At 36.7% G+C, this 27,034-nt stretch overlaps 1 protein-coding gene and 1 pseudogene across 2 annotated transcripts in view; one reads left to right on the top strand and one right to left on the bottom strand.

Annotated features, from left to right (window-relative positions):
* Window positions 1-27,034, bottom strand: part of MKLN1 (muskelin 1) — a gene marked incomplete at both ends in the record, with an annotated part of 145,193 nt that overhangs the window by 32,662 nt on the left and 85,497 nt on the right. Inside the window, 2 exons of the mRNA XM_080701907.1 lie at window positions 16,071-16,200; window positions 22,033-22,254. Of these exons, the coding sequence (XP_080558033.1) occupies window positions 16,071-16,200; window positions 22,033-22,254 (352 nt within the window). The remainder of the gene's footprint in view (window positions 1-16,070; window positions 16,201-22,032; window positions 22,255-27,034) is intronic.
* On the top strand, window positions 25,226-26,053 carry LOC308267058 (small ribosomal subunit protein eS1-like; annotated as a pseudogene). Its single transcript has one exon. The product of its transcript is annotated as a small ribosomal subunit protein eS1-like (transcript).

The following is a 27,034-nucleotide window of genomic DNA, read 5'->3' as shown; positions in this document are numbered from 1 at the left end:
GCTAAATTATGAAGCCAATACACTTGCTCTTCAAAGCAAATAATGTCAAATTATAGCTCAATAAAGCCTATTATAATAAATCACTGCATTAATATTGGTTTTACTGTCTCAAATGATTTCAAATCAATAAATCTTTAAATCTTTAATCCTTTCACACACTAATATTCTTTAGAGTGTGATGGAACATTCTTCAGAATGTTCCTTTTTATAGTACCTCAAAATTAAAATATTTTTGTAGCATTATCCTTCTTTATAAGATATATTTTCCAACTTACATCAGTTTGAAGTATCTTGTTATAACACAGAAAACAATTGGTTTTTGAAGACCAGAGCAGAAACTTATATACCAAAGAGTATTGAAAGTAAAAGGGAATGGAAACAGAAAATCTCATTGTAATCTAGATTTCCCAATTAATTATAAAATTGCATGCAAGAAACTGGGGTCTGTTTTTTCATCTAAAAATTCAAAATTAATCTTGACATACTGGGTGTTTTGAAGGTAGAAGTTTCTGTTTTTGAGATAAAACCCAGAAGAGTAAAGAATAAAAGCTCTTGGCAAGAATTAACTTGAATAGGCAAAATGATAGGCTCTTGAGACACGGAGACCAAGTAGGAAGTTGTGATGATGGCAATGGAGTGAACTGGAAGCAGGGAGTGAGAAAAGATCAGTAAAGAAACATTTCTTGCACCAAATGGATATCATTGGTGGAAGAAGAGTGAATGCTATATACGAAAAATCTCTGGACTGGCACTAACTGAGACCAAGAGTGAAAGTTATATATAAAAAAGCTCTGGATAAGCACTGACTGAGACCAAGATTGAAGCAGAAATTTGTGAAAAAACACTGAGTAAAAATGTTTCAACAGCTAGGCATGGTAGCCAGTATCTCAATCCCAGTGACTGGGAAGTTCATTCAGACTGGAGGATCACAGGTTTGTGACTTGTCTCAGCAACTTAGTGAGGTCCTCAGCAACTTGGTGAGATCTTGTTTCAAAATAAGCTCAGAGAAAGAATGCCCTTGGTTTCAATTTCAAGTTCCTCCCATGCGCATGTGCAAATACGCATGCATGCACACATACAATAAAAAAAGATTTCACCTTCAAAACACTTTTCTCCAAGAGTACTCGAAAGTAAAATCTCTTACGGTACAAAATTTGTATTAATCCTTAAGTTTTCAGTCCCTTTCAAATATGAGAAAATGTTTATATTTTAAATACATGTTTACATGTGATAGAAAAAAGTATCAAAGAATATATATCAAACTACAAATAACTGTTATTTGGGAGGGCGTGTCCTAGAGTACTTTTGGTTCCTAATATATAATAAAAACTTTTCAACATACAATGCTTTTATAATCATAAAAAAGGGAGAGAGACAGAGACAGAGAACATGAGATTAGCTCAGAGCAGATCCGAACCAATACAGAAAAAAGTTTATATGGCTAATAAGTACTAAGGACTTTGAATGATGAGTGAAAAATTCTTGTATTCTTCCAAATTTCTTTTTTTTAATTTTTTATTGCTGCACTGTGGCCATACTCAAATTTCTTATAAACAAAATTCCATATTAATATTTGGAATGCTGTTATTTAAATAGATTCATAAGTCTGATAGTTTTACTGGAACTGAAAAAATGTTTCAAAGTAATTCTGCTGGCATGATAGTTATAAAACTAGGCATTAGCTGGGCATAGGGGATGATACTTAGGAGCTGAGACAGGACAATCAGAGATTTGAGGCCAGGCTCAGCAACTTAGTGAGGCACTTGGCAACTTAGCAAAACTGTTTCAAAATAAAAATAAAATAAAACAAAGTGGAATTGGGGGTGTAGCTCAGATATAGAATACCGCTGGGTTCAATCCCTAGTACTTACCCTCGTGTGTGTGTGTGTGTGTGTGTGTGTGTGTGTGTGTGTGTGAGAGAGAGAGAGAGACAGGCTTGAACTAAAAGGCATTTTACCTACAAGCTACATCTCTAGCCTTATTTTATTTTTTATTTAAAAATATGGTCTCACTGGGTTGCAGAGGGCCTCATTAAGTTGCTGAGGCTGGCCACAAACCTACGATCCTGTCTCAGCCTTCCAAGTATGCTATTACAAGCATGCATTACCCATGCTCATCTTAGGTATAAGTTTTTAAAGATTAAAGTGTCTTAGAATTTTTTTCTTAAAAAAATGAAAATGATAACTTACCTCTAAGAAGTTCCTAACAACTAAGGAGTGGCAGTGTGCGGTTAATTCACTTACACTGAACTGTAACTATGTTAATGGCTTTTTACCTTAGGTTTACAAACTGCTTTTAAACTTACTTCCTGCTTCTACCCATTCCAAAGTGATGATTCAAAAGACTTTTAAATAGAAACAAACTAAAAATATAGTTTCCACATTTACTTTGAAAGCAATCTAAATTTCTCCAAGAAACTATTAAATGTTAATTTCTGTAATACTATAAATCCAACTTTTTACTTCCCTTTTGTAAAGAAGAAAAAGACTCTTTTCCTTTCAAAGATTTTATGAATTCTTATTAAAAATCAAAATGTAAACACATGAAATTTTATAAAAACATTTCATATAAATATAAAACATATCTAGCATGAGTGGCATTTTTTTCCTTTTTTATGGAATTAAGGACTAAACTCAGAGACTTTCTACCTCTGAGCTACACCCTCCGCCCTATTTTATTTTTATTTTGAAAGAGGGTCTTGCTAGTTTGCTCAGGCTGTCCTCAAACCTGTGATCCTCCAATCTCAGCCTGGGATTTCAAGTGTGTGCCACCACACCTGGCTATGAGTAGCATTTTGACCCTTGATTTGTTATTAACAGAAGCAGCTTATGAAATCTAAAGGTTGGACTTTTGAGTTTCAGATAGCAAACTAAGCAACAAACTACATTATTCCTCTTTCCCTTCACCCCACCAAGTTGGCAGAAAAGACATTCATAGCAAAGGAGGGAAAAGCAGCACTAGAAAAAAAAGTGGATCCTCAGGAGTTAAGTTTTCAAAAATCTTGAGAGAAGTTGAGTCCACACCGATAAACCAGACAAGAAAAAGTCCAAAGCACCAGAGATAAAAGATGGACCCTTCCCATACGTGATCAGACATAAAAGGCAGAAGTAGAATGTGAAGGCAACTCCTTCATCTGATTAGGATGATCTAAATTTCTTCATTATGCCGGGCGTGGTGGTGCACACTTGTAATTCCTGCGCTTGGGAGGCGGAGACAGGAGGATCGTGCTGGTTCGAAGCCAGCCTCTCTGGCTTAAGAGACCCTGCTTCCAAATAAAAAAAATATAAAATGAGTCTGGGAGTGTAGCCCGGAGGTAGAAGGGCTTCCAGGAACCCCAGTACCACAAAAAAAAAAAAAAAAAAAAATTCTTCATTTAATGTTTTTAACTTTACTGTTCTTTAAACCGTTTAATGTTGCTATTGAACTGTCTATTATAGTTAGATATAAAATATCCCCTGAGGAACTCGTTATTAATGTTTGGAGCTGATGTAATTGAGTCATGATGTTGTATCTCAGAAGTAAATCAATCCACTGTAATGGATTTATCTGGGTGGTACTGGGTAGGCAGTAGGGTGTAACTGGATGAGGTTGTCCCTAGGGTGCGACCATGGATTATATCGATGGCTCCTCCTCTTCCTGCTCGCTCTTGCTTCTGGCCTCTCAGATGAGCATAGCCCATATGCTGTACCTTTGCTTCCAGTCACATGCCCTAGACCTATGGCCCCTGGCTTCACATGGACTGAACCCCAAACCACATGTAGATAAATCTTCTTTCTTCTAAGCTATGTGGTCAATCTTTAGATTGTAGCTGCAAGAATGCTGACTGGAACAAATTATGGTACCAGGGAAGTGGGGCTACTACTTTATATAAGTCTGACCATGTGGACTGACTTTGGAACTGGTTTGTGAGAGGAAATGGGAAGGACCAGAATGTGGCTGCAAAGGCAGATGGTAAAGACCATGCTCAGGAGATTTTGAATGGCAAAAAGGGCTCCATGGGGAAGTGGCGTAGAGGCCACATGTGGTACACTTTGGCAAAGGACTAATCTACATTTTGCTCACATCCTGAAACTATGTGTAAATTTAAAGATAAGCCAATTAAATTGGTGGAGAAAATCTCGAAACAAAAAAAAATATGCAAACTGCAATATAGACATTAATGTCCACGTTCAGCAAACTGTACATGGAGTTTCAGGAGCAGAAAGTAAAGAGAGACTTTAAAGATTTGCAGTTGGCTGAAAAATGTGTAGAGCTGCCAACCAGAGAGATGATGTAATGCATAGATGGCTGAAAGGAAGGAGGAAGCACTGGCCATGATGGAGGCGGGGCCAGTGATGGCCATGATGGAGGCAGCAGATGAGGTTGGGGTCAGGGGCGGCCCAGATGGACTTGGGGGACCAGAGGTGGTCTGGATGGATGAAGCAGGCCCAGGGGCTGTTATTAAAAAGGCCCCAGAGGCAATGATTAAGGAGCACATGAGTAGAAGATGGAGGTTCTGGCTGAAAGGGAGTCATGTTTATCTCAAATTATTGGTTCATCTATTTTAATAACTTTGCTTTTGATTTTTAAAAAATAGTTATAGTCCTCAACTGTCTATGTTGGTCTGTGAGGTAATGTTTTCCAAGAAGCCAAGATCTTCTTTTTGAACATATATACTGAGGAAGACTCAGGGGCCAAGCTTGAAGTGACATGGGTACCAGTGAACTTAAGTGAAATGAGAGCCAGATGGTAGTGAAACCCAGGTGCAAAAAACCAGTTTATATCCTCTATATACTATAGCACCCCTGTGCAGGGATTTCCTCTTTTTAAAAAGCTTTGGAGAGCACAGAAGGCAACTTCCCTGGACTTGAAGGCAGAAAAGAGGAAGAAGTGAACAACTGGGCGCGAATGTCACTTCACATGTCTTTATCAACTCTGAATCTCAACAGGCTTCTGTGCTGCACACTGCTGCTCACTCATGCCACGGCAGGATGAGCTACCTCTACTGGCTTTGCTAGCCAAGGGGCAAGATTTAACTCACCAGCTTGGGAGACAGACAGCCTTTGCATTTATTCACAGTGAGTTCCTAGAATTCAGCTATCTTTCATTTTTTATTTCTCTAGGGTTGGTTTTGGGCAAAGGGCTAGTTGGCAGCCTGTGTTTGTTTACTACTTTTGCAAGAATACTTAACATTTGATAGTATTCCACATAGTTTAAGTGTTATCTTATTAATTATGTGCACATTACCAAACCCCCCCTCCCCCAAAGATCTAAAAGGTCAAAACCAAGAAAGATGTTTTTTTATTAACACAGCTCAAATATTAATACGGTCTTCTGTATTAATTTTCTTCCAAGAAAAAAACAAAGTTCTTTGTGGTACTGGGGATTGAACTCAGGGGCATTCTACCTCCGAGCTATACATCCAGCCCTATTTTTTATTATTTATTTTGAAACACAGTCTTACTAAATTGTGGAGGGCCTCACTAAATAGCTGAGGCTGGCCGTGAATCTGTGATCCTCCTGTCTGAGACTCCCAACCACTGGGATTACAAGAGTGCACCACCACACCCTGCTCAAAGCTGTCTTTTAACTTATTTGTTTCTAATGGGCAAAGGGGCGTGGGGGAAAAGAATCAGTGATGACAGTTCTCTAACATATATGATTTTAAAAGGTTCTAAGTTCAACTACCAAAAGGCTTGACAGAATACCAGAAGTATTTATTTATTTATTTATTTATTTATTTATTTATTTATTTATTTATTTATTTATTTATTTATTTATTTTGCAGTACTGGGAATGGAACACAGGAACATTCTACCTCCAAGCTACACCCCTAGCCCTATTTTTTATTCTTTTTTTAAAACAGGATCTCATTGAGTTTCATAGGGCCTCACTAACTAGCTGAGGCTGGCTGCGAACTGCGACCCTCCTGCCTCAGCCTCCCAACTGCTGGGATTATAAGCGTGTGCCACCACTCTTGAAGGCTCAGAAGTATTTATAAAATGACTCAAAAAATTAAGTAGATCAATAAATGAGATTTTATGTTAATCATAAACACATTTTGAAAGGACACTTGTCTGAGAAAAGAATAAGAATTGCACAAGAAACAACTAACACTGACAATCTATTAGTATGAGTGCTTTTTCAAATAATTTTTTTTTTTTTTTTTTGCAGTACAGGGGATGGGACCCAGGGGCATTCTACCTCCAAGATACACCCCCAGCCCTACTTTTTTTTAAGTTTATTTTGAAACAGATTCTAAGTTGCAGAGGGCCTCACTAAGTAGCTGAGGCTGGCTGCGAACCCAGATTCTCCTGTCTCAGCCTCCCAAATGCTGGGATTACAAGCGTGCGCCACCATGTTGAGTTGAGTGTGCCACCATGTTGAGTGTTTTTCTAAGAAATCACAATGCAAGCCATTCAACTCCTATTTCTTCTTTAGCATCTTTAAAACTTAAATAAGACAACTTAAAGAGGAAGTAAAATATCTTATCTGACAAACTGAATCATACTTTCTTTTTTCTCCTTCTGTAGCTTACCCAATAGGCAGATGGAGAAAACCACGAGAACTTTTAACTTACAAGAAAACCTTAGAATGGAGGGGAATAAAATAACATAATATTTTTGAAGTCTTTTTAATTCCAGAAGAAGATACATTAATGCATTAATTAGTTCATGGATTCATCTCTAGTTTTGTTTTATGGTCCAAAGCACATATTCACTATTCATTATTTTAGCTAAGATACAGGAAAAGAGCAATTTTCAGAACTCTCACAGAAATATGAAATTTATAAAAACAGCTTTCTGTGAATTGTTAGTATATTTTCAGATCCAACTCACAGAAAACCTAACAATGGATCAATTAACAGTAGATTAGTTAGCTCATGTAGCAAAATTTTGCAAGTAGACAGTTCCAGGATTGTCTTAGCAGTTCAACCAAATCCTGGCGATAGGCTAATACCTCTTTCTTGGCCTTCCCCTCATTTTTCAGCATTGCCAGTATCAGCTGTAAGCATCAGATCCTTATGTAGAACACTCAAAGTAGAGATGGGAAGGATGCTTTTAGCAGTTCTCAGTTTTGATTAGAGAGGACTCCCCTCCCACCCCAGCAGACTTTTCTATGTCCCGCTGACCAGAACTGTGTCACATGAAGAGAAGTAGAGTGACATAATCTGCCAAAGGATAATGCCTGGTTTAAACTAATCATAATTCATCTCCTGGAGCTGGGCACCTTGCCATCAAACAAAACTGAGGTTTGGTGAACAAAAATAAAGGGCCAATGGTTAATTGATTAGGCAAATAATAGTGCTGACATTTTTATTTTCTAAATTTGGGACATTTTAAATACTGGATAAGACTCTATAAAGTTCTAGCAATAACTACAGTTTAAAAATCCTATTATTTTACCCAAACCTGGGTTTCTAACGCTATTTACTTTTTCTAGAATTACAACTAGCTTTTGACATTTAACAATGTAGTATTTATTGATCTATTTCAATTGTATTATGCTACAAAGAAATGATTTATTTAACTGATGGACAATCAAATAATCAAGTAAATTGGTAGACAAAGTTGTCTGTACATTTTTGCCTCTTGCAAACAATACTACAATAAATATCTCTACATTTTTTAAACTGCAAATGTATAAGTATATAAGTGGAAAAATTACTGGAGGAAAATGCTTATTCAAAGAGTATATATTCTTTATATTTTAATAGATCATGGGAAAATACCCTTGGTAGAATGCCCTTGGGCTTCATCTACAGCACCACGCACACCAAAAATAAAAGTATAAATAAGTAAATTTATTAGCTATTTGAATTATTTTTTCTTTCAAGTATTTACTCATATCATTTGTCATTATTCTATTAAAGGATTATCCCTTTTTATTGATTTAAAATAGCCTTTTGTTAGCCAGGTGTGGTGGCTCACGCTTGTAATCCCAGCATTCGGGAGGCTTAAGACAGGAGGATCACAGTTCGCGGACAGCCTCAGCTTAGTGAGGCCCTCTGCAACTTAGTCAGACCTTGTTTCAAAATAAAGAATAAAAAATAGGGCAGGGGGTATAGCTCGGAGGTCAAATGCCCCTGGGTTCCATCCCCAGACCCGCCAAAAAAAAAAAAAAAAAAAAAAAAAAAAGCTTTTTGTTTACAATTTAGTCTCCATTGCTACTTGGTCATTTATTACTTAATATTTAAGTATTCATATATAAATCTATTGATTTGTAAACCAACCTTAATTTCTTTATTACTTCTGGGTTTTGTGGCATGTTTGAAGTCTTTTCCCAATCCTAGACGATTAAAGACAATTTGTATAACAATTTAACTATAAACTTATATTTATATTTTCTTTAATATACAGAGCTCACACAGGAATCTGTATTTTTCCTCTGAAAATGCCAACTCTTAAGTGATGTATCAATGTCATTTACTGTATAATCAATTTCTTTCCTGATTGAAAATGCCAACTTTACCATAGACTCGGTTATCATATGTATTTAGGGACTTTTCCTATTGGTGAACTGTAGCTGGACATCATAGTGATGTGCTCATAAATGTTCATGCTACCACTCCTTCAGTTTCCCTCCCCACATGCCCCCCCCCGCCCCGTACATGACAGTGAGAACCCTAGTGACACATTTATTTATGCACACCACGCTGTTTAGTCTCTCCTTCCCCACATCGCCCCTTTTCCTCCTCTCTTCCCTCCTCGGTTCTATATTGGTGGTATTTTTATACTATATGTTCTATTCCATTCTATTAATTTGTACCAAACTATAGATGTATTAATAACTAGTAGTGCTAGTACTATTTCATTATCTTTCATTTGCAAAACTGTCTTTAGTGTTCTTCCACTTTAGCTTTTATAGGTGACCTCTAATTCATTCACTTACTATCAAATAATTTTTATGTTAGCAAGATGATATATATTTATAAGCTTGGAACTAGCAAAGCTTCTACCCTAAGAGAACAGAGAAGGAAAAATTAGATAAAATTATTACTATAACTAGTAAAACTGTTACTAATCATTATTGCCAATACTTTTTATTTTATTTATTTTTAAATTTTTATTTATTTATTTATTTTTGGGTGGTGGTACTGGGGGTGGAACCCAGAGGCTTTTGACCTCCAGGCTATACTCCCAGACCTTTTTTTTTTTTAATATATTTTATTTGGAAACAGGGTCTCACTAAGTTGCTGAGAGCCTCACTAAATAGCTGAGGCTGGCTTCAAACCCGTGCAATCCTCCTGTCTCAGCCTCCCAAGAGCAGGGATTACAAGCGTGCGCCACCACGCCCGGCTTGCCAATACTTTTTAGATTACTAGTAATTATGAAAGAAAATAGGTCATAATCTGTTTTTATTAGGAATAATGGCACACCAAATACAAAAAGATATAAAACAGAAAGCAATGAAGCCTAGTTCCACTTAAAATAAGTACTACCATTCCTAGTTCAGTAATATATTAATTACAACAAATCATTAGCTTCAGAGTCTGCTGTGTACTGCTGACTGGCTATACTCAGTTATTTGGTAAAAGTCTAGAATTAAAAAATATAAGGGCCTACTAATAAAATTCTAAAAATAGCCAGGCATGGTAGTGCACACTTGTAATCCCAGAATTTGGGAGGCTGAGACAGGAGGATCTCAATTCAAGAACAGCCTTAGCTACTACTTAGTGAGGCCCTTTGCAAACTCAGTGAGACCCTATTTGTTTCAAAAGAATAAAAAATAGGGCTGGGGGTGTAGCTTAGAGGTAGAAGGCCCCTGGGTTCCATTCCCAGTATCACAAATAACAGAATAAACTAAGGAAGTATACTGATTTAAAAAACAACTGTCAATAAGTACAAGACTTTGCTTTTAAGGTTTTCCACAAAATATATTTATAGATAATTAGATCTTACAGACATAACTCATGTAGCACTCATATGTTAGTTTCACAGCCCGAGAGTAGAAAGAAAGAGATGAAATATAGTTGTTAAGTGTTTTGGAGCTAGATGAACTCTTATGATCAACTGGTCCAATCCTCTCATTTTCAGATGAATAGTCAGGTTCAAAGAAGTTATGTAAGTTTGCCAAAGTTACAAAAGAATGACTGGCAGACCCAGATGAAGATGGACCAAATCTTAAAATATTAAACTCATTATTTCAATTATACCAATCTGCTAGAATGGTTAGAACAGAATGGAGTAAACAATGGCAGGTGTAGAAAGATACAGTTAACAGAATTTGAAAAATTTAATAAGTAAACACAGAACTAATATAGACCAGAGATCAGGTTATAAGCGCCCTGCATCAACAATACTTAATTTAAGCATCTGCCAAAGACCTCATATAGGCTTACCTTGAATGAATATAAATATGAGAAAACATTCCTACTGTGACAGGAATTATATTCCTGTTATAGCAAATTATAAAGCTCTTGTGGTGTGACAGATCATCTTCTAAACATAATTAAGTGTTAAATACAGAGCTCACATACGGAGAGTCTGCTAATCCCCTTGTGTTCACGGTCTTATTGCCAGAAGTTATTCAGAAATAAACCCGAATCTTAGATATGCTGAATTTGTATGTAATTATGTATGAATTAGACACAATGCTAATAAATCCCTTCTTTCTAAGCAACTGCCAAATATACTGATTTGAATTATTTCCTTCTAAGGGGAGCATAAAATTTTTACTCTATTTAAAAAATAGGAGTGCAAGTTTCTTCAGTTCTTTAGATGTTTAATCTCAGGAAATTCATTTAAATAACTATAAAGAGCAATGATTTAAGATTTTATGGTATCTGACACACACAATTATAAAAAAAACCAGCAATGTTGCTTACCTAATCTCTGATGATACCAATAGTTCAAATTTCTTCTATGAATTCTAACAGTACAATTTGAAACTCACATTACAAATGCAGTTTTAATCAAATAACCTACATTAGTCAATCATAAACAGTAATTTTATGTTAAGTCTATCTCAAATTACAGTAATTAGCTGTAGTAAAAAAAAGCATTAAAAGAATAGTTAATAAACAAGAGAATAATTAAATAAACCACAAAACATCTACATAATAGGCAAATTTGGTATTTTCTAAGAATACTTAATGATATGAGAATTTAAATAGTATGCTGCTTAATTCTTAAAATAACTTCTCATTCCTTAAAAAATCAATAGCATTCAAGTCAGATAAAATGTAAATTTTTTTTGGGGGGGGTGGTACTGGGGATGAAACCCTACTACCTCCGGGCTACATTTCCCAGACCTATTTTATATTTGATTTGGAAACAGGGTCTCTTAAGCCAGTGAGGCTGGCCTCGAACCTGCGCGATCCTCCTGTCTCCACCTCCCAAGTGCGGGGATTACAAGCGTGCGCCACCATGCCCAGCAATGTAAATGTGTTTTTTAAAATAAAAGTTGTTCTATGGGAGGACAATACAAAATGTCATAGTTCTGATGAGAAGTCTTCTGGATAGTCTAACTTAATCCAGAAAGATTTTTAGGAGATATGGAGTACTGGAAAAACTGAATGCTCTTTGCGAGATCCTGAATTAAGTATGTACATTTCCCCAGAGTTTTTCACAGGTTTTGAGAAGCAGAATCAAAATTGTCCTGCCAAATGATTCCTATAATTAAATCCATTAAGGTTGCAGCCATATATTTTCTAACTTGGACTTGAGGAATTAGAGAAGAATTTAAGGAGACAACCACCTACATGTGAGTGGTGAGCACAAGCTAGTTAGATTCGGGAGGTGGGAGGAAAGGGTAGAGAAAACGGCACGAGGGAAAGCCCCAAAGCAAGAAAGAGCATACTGTGCATGAAGATTTCATATTCAGTGGCCACGAAACAAAGAGTTGGTGGCAGGAAAGAAGTGGATACCAAGAATGGGGCTGATGAACTGAGCTGGATCCTATCATGAAGGAGGCTGTAAGTCAGGCTGAGCTTAGACTTACTCTTAAGGGCAAGCACAAGTGATTAAAAGATTTGAAACAACAAAGAAAACTCACCAGGTTTATATTTTTTAAAGGTCTTTTCTTATCTAAATTAGCACTACTGATCAAAAGGTTGGTCAATTTACTTGTTTTTCCTCTCCATGCACAACTACCAGCTTCATGAAGATAGAGCCCATTTTCACAGCTGTATCCTAGGGCTTATTAGCTTATCATCCAGCATCTAGTAGGTGGCCATAATCTTCTGAATAAATGCAAAGGCATATGGGTCTGTTTGTAATTGATAATACAGAATAGTTATATTCTGCTTGCAGTGTGGAGAATGGCTTGGGGAAGAGATGAAGTACACAGAGAGAGAAGACAATAGTCAATGCTACTCCAAAACCAAGATAGAGTAAAGCACTAATGCTAAAAGAAGGAGAAAAACTGACAGGACATGATGGCCGATGGGTGGATGAGAATTACCCAAATGTATTGACATCCTACTGAGAAAACTGAAGCACCAAACAATAACACCAGCATAAACCGGAGTATAATACATTTCTATTTGTAGAGAAGCTATGAGGAAGCACATTATGTTCTTTAAAATATAATTCTGTTGATGGAGACCTAGGTTGGTTCCATATTTTGCCTATAAGAAATTGTGCTACTATGAACATAGGTATACATATGTTACTGTAGTTCTCTGATTTCAACCCCATTGGAAAGATACCCAGGAGTGGTATAGCCAGATCATATGGTGGATCCAATCCCAGTTTCCTAAGGAATCTCCACACTGATCTCCATAGTAGCTGAACTAGTTTACACTCCCACCAACAGTGTAAACGAGTTTCTCTTTCCCCCACATCCTCACCAGCATTTGCTGTTATTTGACTTGCAAAATTATGGGAAATACACAAAATCAAATTCTACTCAGCTATAAAGAAAAACAAAGTCATGTCATTCACAAGAAGATGGAAAGATCTGGAAAACATTATGTTAAATGAGATAAGTCAAGCACAGAAAGAGAAGGGACATATGTTTTCTCTAATATGCCCAAACTAGGGAATATTGGGGATAACAGAGGGACTCCAGATAATGGAGGACCTCAGCAAAGCTTGAATGGAAGGGTAGGAGAGGAAGAACGCTGAGGTTGATTAATGAAGGAGCTAACATTTGAATATGTGTAAAGGTATGAATGTAGCATGGTCAACCTGGACACTCATTGTTGGGAGGGAGGAAGAGGACACCAAGCACAGTCTGAATGTATGCCATTTTCAATATGACCCACATAAAAATAAAAATGAAAAAATATATAATCCTGGTGCCAAGCATGGTGACTCACACTTTTAATCCCAGCATTTGGAAGGCTAAAACAGGAGGATTATGGTTCAGACAGCCTCAGCCACTTAGTTAGGCCCTCTGCAACTTAGTGAGAGCCTGTTTCAAAATAAAGAATAATAAATAGGGCTGGGAGTATAGCACAGAGGTAGAATGCCCCTGGGTTCCACCCCCAGTACTGAAAAAAAAAAAATAACAACAACAACAACAGCAACATTAATTCTGGTCACTTACGAATGCAGAAACTAAGACTGAGATATTAGAGAGCTTGCCTAAAGCAGCTTAACTAAAGACTGAAATGGGCCCTAGAGAGGTAGGAACAGTGGTTCTCAATCCAGCCATGTATTAGAATGCTCTAGGAGAGTGAAGGGGAAAGGAGAAAGGAATACTGTGGAGGGAGCAAAAAGGAAGGAGGGGGGACAGCAATGGGGGTGGACAAAGAGAGGGGGAAGGAGGGAAGGCTTCAGTTTCACTCCAACATATCAGCAGTGCCACTGAGGTTCCTCAATTCCAAGAATAAAGTATAGCTCTTTGTGTGTGTGTGTGGTACTGGGGATTAAACAGACAGATTCAGCAAGTACCACTCTTAACAGTTTTAAGGTGAGAAGAATTTCCAAGTAGCTCTCATCAGATGCTCCACTCTTCCATAAATATCTCAGTACAACACCCACTGCACACGGCCTTTAAACAATGCAACTCAACAGGGATACTGTTGAAAGAAACTGCCTAGAAAATGTGCACCAAGACAGGAGTAGTATTTTCAAAGCAAATCAGATCAAGATGCTGACACTGAACCTTTCAAAGACTTACTTTATTTAGATAAAACTCCTCAAATTTCCTGTATGTGTACAAGGCTCTTAATAGCTAGACTAATAGCTTTATCTTTTATCTCATTTCATACAAACTTTGCCCATCCTCAATTTGCACCTGTCCCATCCGTTTCTAGGACATACCAAGTTCTTTCCCAATTAACAACTCTATACTTGCTCTGCTTTCAATTCTTTATGTGGTTTTTCCCTATTCTCTTTTCATACTAAATCTACAGATTACCTCCTCAGAGATGGTTTACCAACCCACTCTACCTAAATGGGAACTCACAGGCTATTCATAATCATAGCATCCAACTTATCTTCTTCACAGTATTTAGAACACCAGTGCAGGTCTCTCTCCACCAGAATGTAAACCCTCTGAATGAAGCCGGTGTGGTGGCGCACGCTTGTAATCCCAGCATTTGGGAGGCTGAGACAGGAGGATTGCACAGGTTCGAAGACAGCCTCAGATACTTAGTGAGGCTCTCAGCAACTTAGTGAGACCCTGTTTCCAAATAAAGTATAAAAAAATAGGTCTAGGAGGATAGCCCGGAGGTAGAAAAGCCTCTGGGTTCCACTCCTAGTACCACCAAAAACAACAACAACAACAACAACAACAACAACAACAACAACAACCCACTGACTGATAAAATCTAATCCCCCAAGTGCCATATGAATCCCAAGTGCCCGAAATAATACTTGGCAGACAGAAGAGAATGAACTACATGAGAAAGGAGAGAATAAGAGAGAGAAACTAGATGCTAGCAAACAATCAACAAATATTATTAATAAACTTATTTGTATTGTGGGATAATTAATCATAAGCCAATTAAACACTGCACAGCAAAAATGATGATTATGATTTTAGAAAATAAAATTGGGCTAAGGGCATAGCTTGAAGGTAGAATACCTTTGGGTTCAATCCTCAGTACCAAAAATAATAAATAAATAAATAAATAAATAAATAAATATAAATAGTCTTAGTCTTGCTCAAAGCTACTCTACTGGATAGAAATCAGAGGCAAAGTAGCTACTGTGTAGGGTAACTATAAAGTTATCAAAATGAAACACTTATCAGCACACACCTGTAATTCCAATAACTGGGAGGCTAAGATAGCATGATTACAGGCTTGAATTCAGCCTCAGCAACTTAGTGAGGCCCTCAGCAACTTAGTAAGACCCTATTTCAAAATTAAAAATAAAAACTTGGGCTGGAGTGTAGCTCAGAGGTAGAATGCTTCTGGGTTTAATCCCCAGAACTAAACCAAACCAAAACAAAACCCAATAAGAAACTTTTAAAGTGAATATGGCACTATTAATAATTAAACCAGGGCAATATGCATAAACTAGGCAAAGCAATTACCCTATTACTAGGAGAGTTTTTTCTTAGATGCAAAGCTTATAAACTTATAGTATTACCAATCACAAGAAGTTCTCCCTTAGAACAAAGACATATCCTGCTACGCTATTCTCTAGTAAGTAGGTCACTAAAGTGAAAACAGAAGGTAATGAAATATAAAACAATAAGATATTGTTAAGATATTGCTTCTTGTAAAGTCTCCTCCAGTAAGCACACAAAGAATTCCTTTAGAAATTTACATACTGTCTTTTGGCTTGAATGAGCATAAGTTGTTAACAATTTTATTTATTTTTTATTTTTCTGGAAAAACTGGGAATTGAACCCAGGGGAATTCCACCTCTAAACTACACCTCCAGCCGAATTTTTTATTTTTAAATAGGGTCTTACTAAGTTGTGGAGGGTCTCACTAAGTAGCTAAAGCAGGCTGCGAACCTATGCTTCTCCTGTCTCAGCTTCCCAAGTACTAAAATGGCAACCATACATCACCACACCTGGCTCATATATTTTTAAATAGAGTTTTCTTCCTCTTATTCAGAATTATTTCAATTAAAGAAATAGAGAAAGTGTCAAGAATGGTTAGAGAAAAAAAAAAAGAAAATGGGCTAGAGTTTTCTAACTAAAGTAGTTAAGGCATAAGAGTAGAGGTCACTAAGTGCTCTTACCCATCCCAGAGTCTTTCTTGGTGCCATCTGATATTATGTCTACATGATCAGAGTCCACATCATAACTAAAGAAATCATTCAAATAGGTCTTTGACCGCTGGCCACCAAATACATATAAGCAACGATTTTTCTGAAAAAGAAGAACAAAGAAAGTTGTAACCTTCATGAAGAATTTAGAATGATTCTTCTTAAATTAAAACCACTACCAATATAGTTTGATGATAAATACCATGCAATGAATTACTATGCAGGTATAAAGAGGAAAGACATTCTCTATATATTACTAAGAGATGATCTCCAAGATATTCTGTTCAATTAAAAAAGGCAAGATGTAGAATAACATATAAAGGTTGTTGCTTTTGTGTAAGAAAAGACAAAAAGTATATGTATAAGCCAGAAAGAGGGGTGTGTGTGTGTGTGTGTGTGTGTGTGTGTGTGTGTGTGTGTGTATCTTTTCAGGTTAAAATCCTTCTTCATACAACAGTATTATTTTACTTGCTTTATTATTTCCAAAATAACAAAGCTAACAACAAAAGCAAAGGAAGGACTTTTAAAAAGCAAAGGAAGGCCAGGCGTGGTGGCCCACGCTTATAATCCCCACGCTTGGGAGGCAGACTAGAGGATCACGCAAGAGACCTTCCTTGTTTCCAAATAAAAACGTATAAAAAATAGGTCTGGGAGTGTAGCCCAGAGGTAGAAGGGTTTCCAGAAACTCCAGTACCATCAAAAAAAAAAAAAAAAAAAAAGCAAAGGAAGGATAAACTAAAGCCTAATAAAAGGTAGCTATCTATAGAGTAATAAACAGAGCTTCTTTGTATTCTTACCCAGAAAATAGGGAAAAAAACCACATCTCTCAGCTAGCTATGGTGGTGACAAATACCTAAAATCCCAGCAACTAGAGAGGCTGAGTCAAGAGGATCCCAAATTCCATTCAACCCTGGCAAACTCAGTGAAACCCTGTCTCAAAATAAAACAAAAAGGGCTAGGATGTAACCCAGAGGCAGAGCAGTTGTTGAGTGTGTGAGGCCCTGGAATCAATCCCCAGCACCATAAACAAAAGACAACAACAAACCTAAAACAAAAAAAGATTTTTCCAACAAGTATTGTAACTTAGCTTCAACATGAGAACTACCTATCTGTTTTCATTTAGTGAGAAAATAAAATCATTTTAATAAAAAATCTTTGGAATTTGAAAAAAAAATCCACAGACTTATCTATACATAAACTTATCTATACATATGAACACAGAAACATGACCATTCTGGGAAAGATCTGCAGTATTTTTTTTTTGTTGCTGCTGTTGTTTTGGTACTGGAAATGGAACCCAGAGGCATTGTACCTTCAAGCTACATATATATTTTTAAAATTTGGAAACAGGGTCTCGTAAACCAGCAAGGCTGGCTTCAAACCTGCGCCATCCTCCTGTCTCCGCCTCCCAAGCACAGGAGTACAAGCATGCGCCACCACACCCGGCTAGTCATTTTATTTTTGAAACGGTCTCACTGAATTGCGAAGGGCCTTGCTAAGAAGCTAAGGCTGTCTGCAAACTACAATCCTCCAGTCTCCGCCTCCGGAATGCTGGGATTTCAAGAGTGTACCACCACGCCTGGCTTGTAGTGTTTTGTTTTTTTTTTTAAATTCACAATTTTTTGGTTATCCATTCCCATTAAACTAAATCCTAAACAGAAAAAATAATCAGAAAACAATGTTATACAGCTCCAAGTGATTTTTGTTGTTAGTTTTGTTATTTTGGAAATAATAAAGCAAGTAAAATAATACTGTTGTATGAAGGATTTTAACCTTAAAAGATACACAAGTACAGAATTAAAGTCATTTAATAAAAAAATTTAATTGATTTTGCTTTAATCAGTATAAGCTCATGATTTCTCTCTTAAAAATATATGTAGATAGCCAGGCATGGTGGCACACACTTGTAATCTCAATACTTGGAAGCCTGAGACAGCCAATCTCAGCTACTTAGTGAGGCTCTCTGCAATTTAGTGAGATACTGCTTCAAAATAAAGAAGAAAATATAGGGCTAGGGGTGTAGCTCGGAGATAGAATGTCCAGTTCAATCCCTAGTTCTGCAAAAAAAAAAAGAAAAAAATATATATATACATATATGGATAGATAGACAGTAGGGGAGCTCCTACTGGACAAAAAATAGACAAAGTTGAGGACTAAAAAAAGAATAATAAAAGTACTAGGTTTAAAACTATCAAATATATAAAAATCCATGAGTTAATAATTATACTTAAAAGCACCTCACTGGTTAACTTTAGAACCTTAAGTGCATTAGCATGAAAATAAAAAATAAATAATAATCATATATTTATACTATTTTGCATTGTTTACATTTCGGGTACCCAAATAGTTAATGAAAAAAAGTTTACTTCTTTTAATAGTAGAATCAGTTAACAAATGTAAATGAAATGATACTGGAAAAATCCAGATAATAAATAATGATGGCGACTAGGTATAAGGTTATAGAAAATTTCAGAACTGACCCATCAGGCTGACAATAACTGAAGCCACCATCAGAAATATGACAACTAGACATTAAATGTTCCTTGATATTTCACAATCAGGGTATTTATGGAAAACTCTTGCATGTGCCCTCTTAGCCTCTCCAAAGAAGGATAGTAAATCTGTTATCAGCCCTCTGGATGTAACTACGAGTTTACAGGAATTATGAAGGATAGAGGAACACACTAAATAAAATTATAAAGATAGCCGGCATGGTGGCACACTCTTGTAATCCCAGCATTCAGGAGGCTGAGACCAGAGGATTGTGGTTCGCAGACAGCCTCAGCTACTTAGTGAGGCCCTCTGCAACTCAGTGAGACCTGGTTTCAAAATAAAAAATAAAAAATAGGGCAGGGGGTGTAGCTCAGAGGTCGAACGCTCCTGGGTTCCATCCCCAGACCCGCAAAAAAATAATAAAAAAAATATATAGATAGATAGATAGATATAGATATAGATATAAAGATAAAACTAGTCAAATTGAGAATATGAGAGATTTCTGAGTACAAATACACACTTTATTTTATTTTATTGCAGTACTGGGAGTGGAACCCAGGGGGATTCTACCTCCAAGCTACACCCCCAGCCTTATTTTTTATTCTTTTTATTTTGAAATAGGGTCTGAGTTGCAAAGTCTCACTAAGTAGCTGTCCGCAAACCACAATCCTCCTGTCTCAGCCTCTCACATGCTGGGATAACAAGTATGAGCCACTATACCCGGCCACAAAAACTCACTTTAAAAGACACAAATAAATAAAATAAATACGTAGCATGCAGAGGGAAAAATAGGAAGGGGACTATCATGAAATAAAAAAAATTTAAGAGACATAACAATCAGATGCAATGCATAGCTTTTTTTTTTTTTTTTTTTTTTTTAAGATCCTGACTTGAACCAAGCAGCAAACCACACAGGGAAAGGTAGGGGTGGGGTGGGGTGAGGTGGGGTGGGGTGGGGTGGGGTGGAGTGGAGTGTGTGTGTGTGTGTGTGTGTGTGTGTGTGTGTGTGTGTTCCTACAGACTGAAAACAGGGGCATTTTACTTCTGAGCTACAACCCCAGCCCTTTTTATGTTTTTCTTTTGAAACATGATTGGAATACGTTGCCAAGAGTCTCATTATATTGCTGAGGCGGTCCTCAAACCTGCAATCCTATCTCAGACTTCCTTGTACTGGGATTAAAGGTATGCACCACCAGACCTGGCTGAAAAGGTATTCAATATTAGAAAAAAATGAATGCAGACTAAGTGTTAAGTAATAAGAAATCTCTTTGTTTGGTTGAGTATGATAATGATAATGCAGTTATGTTTTTAAAATGTTCTTCTCTGTTAAAGGTATATACCATGTATTTATAGGTACAGTATTTTATTCACTACTGGCAAGGGACTGGTTTCAGAATGTCATAAGGATATCCAAATCTATGGGTAGCAAGTCCCTTGTATAAAATGATGCAGTATTGGTAAATACTCCCATATACTTTATATTATCTCTAAAATACTTATAATATTTAGTATAATGTAAATTCTTAACATACTGCATTGTTTAGGGTACAGTGGCAGCAAGATCCATATGTTCAATACAGACAACTTTTTATGTGTGGTAGGTACTAGAGACAGAACCCAGGAGTGTTCTAACCCCGAGGTATACTCCCAGCTCTATTTTACTTTTAGATTTCTGAATCAGGGTCTTGTTAAATTGCAAAAGCTGGCCTTGAACCTATAATCCTCCTGTCTTAGCCTTCCAAGTACTGGGATTATTGATGCATGCTACCATGCACATTTGACAAAAAATTTGTGTGTGTGTGGAACTGGGGATGTGGAACCCAGGGACATTCTACCTCCGAGCTACACCCCAGCCCAATTTTTTATTCTTTACTTTGAAACAGGATCTCACTGAGTTGCAAAGGGCTTCACTAAGTAGCTGAGGCTGTCCACGAACCGCGATCCTCCTGTCTCAGTCTCCCAAATGCTGGGATTGCAAGCGTGTGCCACCATGCCTGGCATCCCTCAAATTTTTTAAATTCATGGTTGGTTGAATCTACAGCTACAGAACCAATGACTATGATGGGCTAACTATATATACACACAATGCCTGGCATCTCCTTTAGTCCATTAAGTCCCACATTTTTAATTCTTCAAACATTTCACTGAAATTGACACAGATAAATTAATATAGGTTGAAAATAATAATTTAGAACTTAAATATTATGTTATAATTAATATGTAATTATATTCTTATTCTTTTTATTATATATTATTTACTATATTTAAGGTTTGGGGGAGTTAGTACTAAAGGTCGAAACCAGGGGCTTTCTACCTCCAAGATATACTCCAAGCCCTACTTCATTTTTTATGTGGAAAGAGGGTCTCACTAAGTTGCAGAGGGCCTAAGTAGCTGAGGTTGGCTGCGAACCTGAAATCCTGTCAGCCTCCCAAGTACTGGGAGTACAGGCATGTGTCCCCAGCCCAGGCCATATTTAAGTTTTTATAGGTGTTTCACATCTTAGATAATAGGGAAAAAATATTCCAGCAAAATAAAATTTAAGAATAAACTTAAAAATCAAAGACACATCAAAAAATACAATTAAATAAAAGCAGGGTAGATTTATGAAAAATTAATAGCAAGTTACTATTATCGAAACTCATGCCTCTATAAATGTTTATCATTGCATTTTCTACTTCCTAGAGAATACATGTTTTAAATACATGTTAAAGGATACATATAAAATATTCCATAATATTGGTTGTTTCTGTTGTTTGGTTTGTTTTACTTTTTTGTGGTACTAGGGACTGAATCCAGGGAGATTCTACCACTGAGGTATGCCCCCAATTCTTTTTATTTTGAAACAGGGTCTTACCAAGTTGCTGAGGGCCTCACTAAATTGCTGAAGCTGGCTTCAAACCTGTGATCCTCCTGTCTCAGACTCCCAAGTATTAGGATTATAGGCTTATGCCACCAAACCCAGCTCATAATATTGTTTCAAAGCTATGTTCACAAAAAGATTAAAGTTTCAGTAACACATTTGAGAAGAATAAAGAAAAGTCTAGATGTTTGGCATGCTGATAATTTTTAATTCTCAGTCTATAAAAGCAATTCTTAATTCTTTGTACATAATGGAGAGTAGCAGAGGGCTTCCTCTGCTTTAACAGATTAAAAAAAACCTGTCCTTGTAATTACTAAGAAAAGTCACAAAGTATAAAGTCTTAAGAAAGGGAAAAAGATATACTATCTAATAAGCAGTAAAATCAGTCATAAACTTGCCTAGGTTATTCAGGTGATAATGTGTAGAAGCTACTAAGTTGATGGGAAGAATCTCATAATTTGCAACCAGTTTACTGAAGTTTTATTTTTCTCTGTCATTGCTAATTATTTATTTCTAAAAAAAAAATTATCTCTTACTGAAGACTTAGATTTCAATAAATGTGATGCACAGAACAACCATACCGAGTGGAACAGCATGCAGTGTCCTATCCGAGACTGGATGTCCTCAGGCCCAGCATTACAGGAGTCCTCCCGAAGAAGTTTCCAGGTCTGACAGTGACAGTTGAAGGCAAACAAGCCACTGAATTGCGGTTCACTAGCTCTGCTGTCATCTACGCTGCCATTACATGTCAAAATTCTACCACCAAAAGTGTAGATCATATGTTTTTCTGAGTCCATACACATCTATCAAAACAAGGCAAGAGATGGAATAGTTTTAGTTTCCTCCTGTCATAGGTGCATGCAGTTTTACATTTTCCAAAACAACCCTGAACTTTGTCTTTAATAATACTAAATGCCAACCCTGATTATCATATGCATATACAGTAATACTCTTCACAGCCTGCAGAGATTCAAGAGAGATTTCTAAATACCTTTTCAGGTTTTATTTGTCTCAATGAGGGTAAAACATGTTGGACCAAAGAGTGTTTTGCTTTCTTGAAACACATAAACCTTACCAAAACCAATCAATAATACACACTGCAATGATGCATACTCAGGAGTGAATACTGGTCATACTTTATGGTGACTGTAAATCATACTCCTCTTTTCTATCTTCCTCACAAACACTCCCTTCTTTTTATTCTAAGCATCCTATTCATATTGCTTCCATTTAATATGAAAATAGCCAAATAAGAGTAACGGAGCAAAATTTACTTCTGTATTTATTATACAAAACTCTTTAAATTAAACAAAAAGACATCTGCAATAGTCTTCACACTGACTTCTACAGTTTGAAGAATTTTTCCCCTTTAAAAAAAACACTGTAAACCGGGCGTGGTGGCGCACGCTTGTAATCCCAGCACTTTGGAGGCTGAGACAAGAGGATCGCATAGGTTCGAAGCCAACCTCAGCTACTTAGTGAGGCTCTCAGCAACTTAGTGAGACCCTGTTTTCAAATAAAATATAAAATAGGTCTGGGAATGTAGCCTGGAGGTAGAAAAGCCCCTGGGTTCCACCCCCAGTACCACAATAAATAAATAAATAAATAAATAAATAAATAAATAAATAAATAAATAAATTTTGAAAAGACAAAAAAAAATTGGGCTGGGATGTAGCTTAGAGGTACAGTGCCCCTAGGTTCCATCACTAGTACCACAAAAATAAATAAACAAACAAACAAACAAATAAATAAATTGAAAAATACTATAACCAGGGCGTGGTGGCACATGCTTATAATCCCAGCATTCAGGAGGCTGAGACCGGAAGACCGCAGTTCGTGGGCAGCCTCAGCTACTTAGTGAAGCCCTCCGTAACCCTTTTTAAAAATAAAGAATAAAAAATAGGCAGGGTTGTAGCTTGGAGGTCAAATGCACCTGAGTTCCATCCCCAGACCCACAAAAAAATTAATAATTTAAAAATACTATAAATTGTACTTTCTTTGGATTAAGCTGTGTAATTTATGTTTAAAAGCCAACCTTGATTCTTTCAACCTAAGATTATAGTTTTTCATAAATAAGAAAACAGCCATTTGTCACAAGATAGTAAGAATCAAATTCTATTTCAATATATAATTCCAAATTGAAATATGTTAAAACACAATGTTTAAAGAATTACACATGTAAAACATCAGCTAAACACAAATATTGTTATATTTCAATTTTTCTCCTCTTACCTAATTACTGTCACTAATCTACTATATTTTTAACCAAAAACTGTTTGAATAATTTTGAAGGGTGTGTATGATGTGATAAATACACACACACACACACACACACACACACACACACACACTCCTCACACCTAGGGATTGAACCTAGGAGGGGTTCTACCACTGAGCTACATTCCAGCCCTTTAAGGAAAAAAAAACACAATTTAAAAAAAAAAAGAATTGAAATGGAGTCTAAATTAGAGCATGCTGGTCTTGAACCTGAGATTCTCCTGTCTCTGATTCCCAAGCACTGGGATTACAAGTATGTGCTACTATAGCTGGCTTAAAGGTTGCTTTTTGTTTCTTTTTTGTAGTACTGGGATTGAACCCAGGGTCATTGTACCTCCAGCTACACCCCAAGCCCTATTTTTTTATTCTTTATCTTGAAACAAGGTCTCACTAAATTAGAAGGGCCTCAGTAAGTAGCTAAGTCTGGAGGCAAACCTTGACTTGCCACTAAATGTATCTGCTTCTTTTACCATTGTGCATGTTCTGTCTTTAGACTCTTGATGAAAGCTTCCTCTGATGAGCACAAACTTTTTAGTTTAATGTCATCCTACTTATTCTAATTTCCTAAGCTTTGGGGAATTTATTGAGAAAATTTCTATCCATGTCTAGATGTTGAAGTGTTAGACCTATGCCCTACTCTAGGAATTTCAGTCTCTGATAATTTCCAGGTCTCTAGAAAAGAAAGAGTTGACTCTTGTGCAGATTGAAAGGTAGAGGTTTACTTTCATTTTTCTTTTCCAACTGGCTTCCAATTTGTTAAAAAAAACTGTCTTTTCTCTAATGTATATGTTTGGCACCTTTGTAAAAAATTAATTGGCTATAAGTACGTGGACTTGTTTCTGTATCTTCTATTCTGTTCTATTGCTCTATGTGATTATGTTTGTGTCAATACCATGCTAGAGGACTACTACCTAGAATATATAAAGAACTTAAAAAAAAGTTACACAAAAAAATAATTCAATCAAGAAATGGGCACATGAACTAAACAGATACTTCACAAAAGAAGAAACACAAGTGGCCAATAAATATATAAAATATTTTATATCATTAGCAATCAAGGAGATGCAAATCAAAACTATACTGAGTTATATCTAACCCCAATCAGAATGGCGATCATCAAGAAGTCAAACCACAATAAATGCTGGCGAGGATATAGAGAAACAGAAACTTAAACACTTTTGGTAGAACTGCAAATTAGTACAGCTGCTATAGAAATTAATGTTGAGATTTCTCAGAAAATTAGGGATGGAACTACCATATGATCTAGGTATATCATTCCTGAGTATCTTTCCAAAGGGACTAAATCAGAATATTATAGTAATATATGCATATCCATGTTTATACCATCACAATTCACCATAACCAACTATGGAACCAACCTAAATAGATGTCCATCAACAGATGAATGAATTACAAAATTATGGGATATCTACACAATTGAATTCTACTCAACAATTAAGAATAAAATTATGCCCTTTTGGCTCTCCCAGCGGCACCATGGCGGTCGGCAAGAACAAGCGCCTTACTAAAGGCGGCAAGAAGGGAGCCAAGAAGAAAGTGGTTGATCCATTTTCTAAGAAAGACTGATATGATGTGAAAGCCCCGGCCATGTTCAATATAAGAAATATTGGGAAAACACTAGTCACGAGGACTCAAGGAACTAAAATCGCATCTGATGGCCTCAAGGGTCATGTGTTTGAAGTGAGCCTTGCTGATCTGCAGAATGATGAAGCCGCATTTAGGAAATTCAAGCTAATCACTGAGGACGTTCAGGGTAAAAACTGCCTGACTAACTTTCATGGCATGGATCTTACACGTGACAAGATGTGTTCCATGGTCAAAAAATGGCAGACCATGATTGAAGCTCATGTTGATGTCAAGATGGTTATTTGCTGCGTCTCTTCTGTGTTGGTTTTACTAAAAAACGCAACAATCAGATACGGAAGACCTCTTATGCTCAGCACCAACAGGTCTGCCAAATCCGGAAGAAGATGATGGAAATCATGACCCAGGAGGTGCAGACAAATGACTTAAAAGAAGTAATCAATAAGTTGATTCCAGATAGCATTGGGAAGGACATAGAAAAGGCTTGCCAGTCTATTTATCCTCTTCATGACGTCTTCATTAGAAAAGTAAAAATGCTGAAGAAATCCAAGTTTGAATTGGGAAAACTAATGGAGCTTCATGGTGAAGGTAGCAGTTCTGGAAAAGCTACTGGGGATGAGACAGGCGCTAAAGTCGAGCGAGCTGATGGATGTGAACCACCAGTCCAAGAATCTGTTTAAAAGTCCAGATTTTTAATAGTGACAAATAAAAAGTCCTATTTGTGAAAAAAAAAAAAAGAATAAAATTATGTCATTTGCAGGGAAATAGAAGGCCCTGGAGAACATTATGTTAAGTGAAATTAGCCATCACAGAAAGTGAAGGGCCATATGTTTTCTCTCACAAGCAGAAGCTAGGGAGTAATCAGATATGAGAGGGAGTCCAGATAGTGAGAAGAAACTCCAAGGGAGCCAGGCAGGTGGTCTAGATGAGTGGGGGGGACAGAGAGATCAATGAAGGAGTCATTTCCATTGACACTGTGCACATATTTGAGAATGCCAATGCCAATCTCAATACCCTGTATGAGGGAGGAGGGGAGTGGGGAGGCAGAGTGGGGGGTGAGCCCATCAATGATGTGAGACTATAAGTATCTACCTTATTTGCTATTTCCTAGGTTTCTGGAAGACTTTCATAAATTAAGATGAAAATCTATTCTTTCAAGGGTAAATCATAGTGAATAGAGTTGGAAAACTAACACAACAAAGTCTGATGTCCCAGCACTCCACAGAAAGTGTTCCTGCTCTTTAATTTTAATGGATTGTGTCATTAAAATAATCCATATACTGTTGAAGACCAGTCAGTATGGCCTCACTCAGCTACTGTTCTCCAGTATAGGGTTTCACTGAAGCTGAGGCAAAGTACACTCTCCTAAGTACACAAGGCCCAAATCTCCCCCAAATACCTGAGGATTTTGGAAAATTCTGGAGATCCATGTTAAGTGAGTCTATCTTCATTTTCATAAATTCAAAATTCATAATAGGAGCCAAACTCTGTTTAACAAAACCCGGGGTTCTATTTTATACAGCTACCAAGGAAGTATGTCTCTTTCCTTCAGGGATAGTTAAGCTAATGTTTTGTTTGTTTGTTTTTTGTTTTTTTCTTTTGTGGTACTGGGGATAGAACCCAGGGGCATTCTATCACTGAGCTATACCCCCAGCCCTATTTTTTAGTCTTTATTTTGAAACAGGGTCTCACTAGGTTGCA

This window comes from Muscardinus avellanarius (assembly GCF_963383645.1).
Source record: "Muscardinus avellanarius genome assembly, chromosome: 9".
Lineage (NCBI taxonomy): Eukaryota > Metazoa > Chordata > Mammalia > Rodentia > Gliridae > Muscardinus > Muscardinus avellanarius.
This window is presented reverse-complemented; position numbering and strand designations above follow the sequence as displayed.